Genomic DNA, 7500 nt, shown 5'->3' with positions numbered 1-7500 from the left:
TCGATGAACAGTGTCATGATGTAAAGTGTAAAGGGGGAAGCAGATAAGGTTTATCTGTGGAAAGAAAAGCCTACGGAAAAGACCACGGTAACCTTGGTCAATAATGTTACATGTTACCACATTTGTTTGCAAGTAGGTAACCCTCTCTTTTAAATTTTCCAGGTTCATAGGATTATGCTCAAGGTGGCTTCGTCATTCATACGTGCCATCCTTGCTAAATTCACCCATCTTTTTTTTTAAACATTCGCTATACAAAAGTTGCCTCTCACCTTCCTTTTCAAGTGATACTTGAAGAAGTTGATGAGAGATTGACCAGAGAGGAAAGTGTTCGTCTCTAATCCTTTCAGACGCGTCCACCAGATACATTCTTTCGCCATAGCCACAAGGATGATGAAAATAGCTCTTCCTTCCCGTTTGAAGGAAGGAGGCGTGACGATATTAACGATAGACTCGGCTGATAAACCGACACGTCCCACACGTGACAGCAGTCGTTCGACATAGATAGATAGATAGATAGATGGACAGACAGATAGATAGACAGGCAGGTAGGTAGGTGGGTAGGTAGGCAGGTAGGCAGCAAGCAGACAGACAGATATAAAATGTGCCATTCCATTATTGGTGGGATCAGCAAAAAATTGCTCCATCCAGTGAGAGATAAAAAATCACTCAGTATGAACAAGATTTGGATTCTAGCTACAATTAGTTTCATGTCTCTGAAAATATAATGCTCAGACAATCTTGTATATTTGAGTCTGAAAGTTTACTTTGAAATGCATAGCTTTCACAGTATGAAACATAAAATTATTAACCATCTTACAAACAATAACTCTGAGCACCTTTTCAAACTCCACCTGTCTAACTCCCGTGGACATGTTTACAAAGTCAGAAAACAGCACAGCTCCCATGACTTTTGGAAACATATTTTCACGCTAAGAGTTGCTGAAGCATTGAACAAACTGCCGGCATCAGTTGTTAGTTGTCGGAGCACTGCATCCTTCAAAACTTCCATGCTTTCTGAGATTTGCCAACACTACGCCTGATTTTCTCCCCTCCATACACACGCAAGCATGTATCTGACTCATACACTGTTCACTTTCCAGACATTTGTACATTACTGCATATGCTTTATACGCACTTTTGACAAGTTGTGGTGCACCTGAGCACTGTATACAATAATTTCATTATTATTACGTTATTATTAAAAGTAGCTCAAATTTAAATCCTGGGTATATTAAGTGATGTATGTGTTTGTGTGTGTGTGTGTGTGTGTGTTGTGTGTGTGTGTGTGCATGTGTGCTGTGTTTATCCTCTACTACCACTTGACAACCAGTCTTTGTTTAGGTCACTATAACTTAGCAGTTCAATAAAAGAAACCGATAGAATAAGTACCAGACTTTCCAAAGAAAAAAATGTACAAAGGTTGACTTGTTTGACTAAGACCCTTGAAGGCTGTACCCCATCGTGACTGCAGTCTAATGATTGAAACCAGTAAAAGAAAGTAAAAGAAAATGTGTATGCTGTATGTTATGTTATATGATTATCATCAGTGATTTATCACCAACGTATTACAAATGTTATTTGGACTGTTACATGCTTCTTCTATGTTTTATTATCTTTATTAAATGTTTCTATTTGCAGTTCGACGAAATGACCGGTACACACGCTTGGAATTCACAATGTTTATAGTGATTATACTTGCTCTGCTTTTCTACTTTCTACCACCGAAAGTCAGTTCTCGTGACATAAAGAACTTCAAATACCTTGGATTTAATTCAGTTTTGCATATATTTTAAACACTTCTACTCCAGTGGAAAAAGGAGGGAAAAATGGGAAATTGGACTACATTACATTAAGGTGATATTGAGGGAAAAAACTATGGCAATAATGATGATGTTGATCATACTTATATTAATACTCTCTAAATTTTGGCTCAAGGCCAGCTTTTTGATGGGAGAAAGCAAGCCAATTACATCAGTACCAATACATTACTGGTACTTTATTCTAAAGGCCCCCGAAAGGGCTCGATAAAATGAAATACCAGTAAAACTGACTTTGGTGGGATTTAAACTTAAAATGTAAAAAGAGCCAGAATAAGCGTCACTAAGTATGGTTCTAACGGCTCACCCACTTAATAATAATAACAGAATCTAGCCAGAGAGATGAAGAGATCGGAGAAGACTAAGATGGACAATTATTCCTGTGAAGACTGGTACACTTGGCGTTACCTGCAAACTGCCACCTAAGAGTCTGAAAGATTTTGGAGTTGAGACTAAAATGGTAACCTGCAGGAAAAGTTCTACTTTGTTTCCTGCAAGAATCCTAAGAAAATTTCTTGAGGTTTGACAAGTTTTGCTGGAGGGATTATGTGGAGTACATTGACTTCAGTGTTTGACTGGCACACGTTTTATCAACCCCTGAAAGGGTAAAAGACAAAGTCAATCCTGGCAGAATTTGAACTTAAAACCCTGCAGATGGAGCATTTTGTTTGGTGCAGTAACAATTTTGCCGACTTTCCACCTTAATAACAGCAACAACAACAACATCGACAATGACCACAATAATCATGATGATAATTAGTAATCATCGTTACTACCATCATATCTCTGATTATATGATCGTTGTCGTCGTCGTTATGGTTGTCGTCCTCCTCTGCCTCTTCCTCCTCCTCCTCCTCCTCCTCCTCATCATCATCATCATCATCATCATATCTAATATTGGAACAAGGCCAGAAATTCGGGACGAGGATTTAGTCAATTATATTGCTCTCCCAGCCCCAAGTACATCACTGGTACTTCATTTTATTAAGTCCAGAAAAATGAAAAAAAACGTCATGAAGCCCAGTTGTGTTTGATCTCAGATTCGATTTTTATATCCTGTAACTTATTGGATTGACAAATAAAGATGAAAAGAAAACAAGTACCTGTGCGAAGTACTGGGAAAGGTGAAACTCCAGCTTGGCCAGAGTTCATTGAGGGAAAAAAGTACAAAAAAATAGCTTGGTATATTTATGTGTATATATCTAAAGTGTGTATAAGTGCATATAGGTGTGTGTAACAAAATATTTATATGTATATATATATATGTATATGTATATATAGATGTATGCGTATCTGTATATATGTATATACAGATGTCTGTATATAGCAAAACATTTGTGTGTGTGTATGTATGTGAGTGAGAAGATATCTATCTATCTATCTATCTATCTATCTATCTATCTATCTATCTACATATCTATCTATCTACCTGTCTGTCTGTATGTATGTATGTATGTAGGGGTGGCTGTGTGGTAAGTTGCTTGCTTACCAACCACATGGTTCCAGGTTCATCCCCACTGTGTGGCACCTTGGGTAAGTGTCGTCTACTATAGCTTCAATGCCTTGAGAGTGGATTTGGTAGATGGAAACTGAAAGAAGCCCATTGTATATAAATATATGTGAGTGTGTATGTGTGTGTGCACGCGTGTGTGTATGTGTGTGCATGTTTGTGTGTCTGTGTTTGCCCCCCCCCCCCACAACACCACTTCACAACTGATGTTGGTGTGTTAACATCCCTGTAACTTAGCGGTTCAGCAAAAGAAACAGATAGAATAAGTACTAAGCTTACTAAGAATAAGTCCTGAGGTCGATTTGCTTGACTAACGGTGGTGCTCCAGCATGGCCACAGTCAAATTACTGACACACATAAAAGAATATATATATATATGTATGTATGTATGTGTGTGTGTGAGTGTATATATATATATATATATTTATTTATTAATAATATAAGGGTAAATAATTATTAATTTCAAAATCAACAAATATTTCTGGGTAGATTTCAGTATGGAAAATATAACCATTATCTGTAGGAACCTTTTCAAAAAGTTATATGTATATATATATATATATATATATATATATATATATCATCATCATCATCATCATCATCGTTTAACGTCTGTTTTCCATGCTAGCATGGGTTGGACGGAATATATATATATATATAGGGAGAGAGAGAAAGAGAGAGAGAGAGAGAGAGAGATAGATAGAAAGACAGAAGATAGATAGATAGAGAGATAGATAGATAGATAGATACACACATATATATGCATATATTATTATCTAAAGCAGTTTGATTCAGCCCCATGTGACTTAAAGTTGTGCAGGTTTCTAACTTTAAGCCACATGGATCCAAATCATACTAGTTTAAATAACCTGTAGCTCCTACTAAATGTATTGAGTGCTTTTTTCTTTCGTTTGTCTAATCACTCATGCATACACGTGGAACATCTTACATGAGTGAATCCTTACCCATAGATTCACAATAATACAGTTAACACTTGAAAGAAATTCCTTGGGTGTCGTTTATAGGTGGAAATAAACAGGTGAGGGACGTGTTTACTCTACGGTGTGTCAGGTGTACTTGGTAAATTCATTGTAAATATTAACCTTACTCGTTAATTCAACCACAAATCTTTATGGGAAATTTTTGTTATACTCCTGCTTGAAATTTTATGGAGTTGGGTGTGGTAATACTCTCAATACAGCAATCATTGTATGTCATTGAAATGAACGCTAGAGCTGCTCTGTCCCAGGTGCTACTCAGAGGTTTTGGCCCCATTGCCCTCACTTTGCTGAATGTAAAATCTGCCATGTCGAAACAGGTGTGGTGTTTGAGCATTGGCAGGGGAAAGGAATAACCTCGTAATAGAATGTCTCTTCAGGGGTTGGCATATGCTGCTGCCACTCTGTTTCCCTTTCAAGCATTTGAACCTCCTACTTTTCGTCTTTCCGAGGAGGTCAGCTATGAACTGAAAGGGGGTTGTTAAAAAAAGCCTCTATCAAAATCAAAAATATTTCAAATTTAAAAGAATGAAACGTGTGTAACACAGTGTTAAAATGGTAACACATATTCCAGTCATCGTTTTAATATATACAAAATATATTTTATCATTCACCAGGAATTTCAACTCGTATTTTCTCATTGAAAATAAAACAAACGCACAATTACGGGAATATACAGACGTGCATCATGAAGAAACAGCTTGAAAACTGGTGTTAGTTTGTTTATGTCCCTGTAACTTAACATTTCGGTAAAAGAGGCATATAGACTAAGTACCAGATTTTTAAAAAGCAAGTCCTGGCGTCAATTTGTTCAAGTAAACATTTTTTCAAGGTGGTGCCCCAGCGTGGCTGCTGTCCAATGATTGAAACAAGTAAAAAAAATAAAAGATAAAAGATATATATAATATATACATACATTTTATACTCATGTACATGTGTGTGTATGTGAATGATATATACTTTAGAGAGAATGTCTTTTCAAAATCATTGTTATTTATTCGTTGAGGCCAACATAAATTTAGGTTACTACTGTGTAGATAGTACAGTTCTTAATACAATACTTCTTGTTTGTTTGTTAGAATAATACCTGTGTGTCTATTTGTCTGTGTGTGTGTGTGTATTTGTGTGTGCAGTTGTGTGTGCAGTTGTGTGTGCATGTGTATTTGTGTTGTGTGTGTGTATTTGTGTGTGTGTGTGTGTGTGTATTTGTGTGTGTATGTGTGTTTGTATTTGTGTGTGTGTGTATTTGTTAGAATAATACCTGTGTGTCTATTTGTCTGTGTGTGTGTGTGTGTGTGTATTTGTGTGTGCAGTTGTGTGTGCATGTGTATTTGTGTGTGTGTGTGTGTGTATTTGTGTGTGTGTATGTGTGTGTGTATTTGTTAGAATAATACCTGTGTGTCTATTTGTCTGTGTGTGTGTGTGTGTGTATTTGTGTGTGCAGTTGTGTGTGCATGTGTATTTGTGTGTGTGTGTGTGTGTATTTGTGTGTGTGTGTGTGTGTGTGTATTTGTGTGTGTATGTGTGTTTGTATTTGTGTGTATGTGTATTTGTGTATGTGTGTTTGTATTTGTGTGTATGTGTATGTGTATTTGTGTGTGTATTTGTGTATGTATATTTGTGTATGTGTGTGTGTATTTGTGTATGTATGTATGTGTGTGTGTGTGTTCTTTGTTTCACGTTTGCTTCCCACCTCATTTACCTGTCTATTCATTAGATTAATATTCTTAACAATGGAGTGAAAAAAGAAAAATCAGACCTAGACACTGGCATGTAATATCCTCATTTTTTTTCTCGTTCTTTCACCTGAATATTAATTTTATGTATCCATAAAGCATAGACAGGGAGTGGTTGAAGGTGTGGTTCAGAAGTGTGCTTGGCAATCATGTTGATCCTTGGTTCAATCTAAAGCTACCCCACGTTGGTCAAATATCTTTTACTACAGTGATTGTAATCTCTTAAGTTGGCCAATGCCAAGTGGTGAATGAAATTTGGTTGATGGAAACTGTGTGGAAGCCTGCTGAATGCATGTGTCTGTGTGTGTGTGTGTTTTTTTTATCATTACTATTTTTTTTTATCATTACTATTTTTTTTTATCATTGCTGTTTTTTTTATCATTGTTTTTCTCCTTTTTTTGGTTAAACATGTTTTTGTCATTTATTCCAAGAATTTCTCATATTTAATTTTATCATTTATTTCCGATAATCCCATGATCAAGTCTGAAACTTCATTTCGCTTTTGCTCATTTTTCTGTTCTGTCTTTGACAAATTGATCTTTCAGAGGGTAACATGATGGGATTTGGAACTTGTATGCTGGTGCCATATGGTCTTTTGATATGTGGGTGTTTGATGATAACATACAATGTGTTTGTGCAAGCATGTGCATAAAAGCATATACATACATACCATACATACCATACATACATACATACATACATGCATGCATACATACATACATACATACATACATAATACATACATACATACATACATATACATACATATATATACACACACACACACATATATATATATATAATTAATTAACTAATTGATATGTCTTGTATTATGATGACGTATTTGATATCCTGTTGCTTCTTTATATTATATATATGTATATATATAAATGTATGTATGTACAAAAACTCACTACTTGAATGGACCATAAACAAAACTTGACTTAAACAGGATTTAGATAATCCTATCAGGTGGTGCTATTAAGTTAGACATGGCCTGGACCAATCTTTGGTCAAAACATATCTAAGTTTTATGTATGTATGTATATGATATGTACATGTATATATGTGTTCAGTGTAGGGAGGGAATATTCAACATGTTACAAATTTGAAAGCGTATCGTTTAACATCCGCTTTCCATGCTGGCATGGGTTGGACGATTTTGCCTTGAGGGCTGATGAACCAGATGGCCGCAGCAGACTCTAATCTTGATCTGGCAGAGTTTCTACAGCTGGATCCCCTTCCTAACGCCAACCACTCCGAGAGTGTAGTGGGTGCTTTTTACGTGCCACCGGCACAGGGCCAGTCAGGTGGTACTGGCAATGACCTTGCTCGAATCTTTTTACACATGCAACCGGCATAGGGGCCAGTAAGGCAACGTTGGTAACGATCACGCTCAAAAGTTGGCTGCTTTGGCAACGATCACACTTGGATGGTGC

The 7500-nt window shown here is 36.4% G+C and overlaps 1 protein-coding gene across 1 annotated transcript in view; it reads left to right on the top strand.

Moving 5' to 3' along the window:
* Positions 1-1873, top strand: part of LOC115219895 — a 10035-nt gene extending 8162 nt beyond the window's left edge. The window contains exon 4 of the mRNA XM_029790202.2: positions 1639-1873. Coding sequence (XP_029646062.2) covers positions 1639-1793 — 155 coding nt within the window. The 3' untranslated portion in view covers positions 1794-1873. The remainder of the gene's footprint in view (positions 1-1638) is intronic.
* Positions 1874-7500: the final 5627 nt, after the last annotated feature.

This window comes from Octopus sinensis, linkage group LG15 (assembly GCF_006345805.1).
Source record: "Octopus sinensis linkage group LG15, ASM634580v1, whole genome shotgun sequence".
NCBI lineage: Eukaryota > Metazoa > Mollusca > Cephalopoda > Octopoda > Octopodidae > Octopus > Octopus sinensis.
This window is presented reverse-complemented; position numbering and strand designations above follow the sequence as displayed.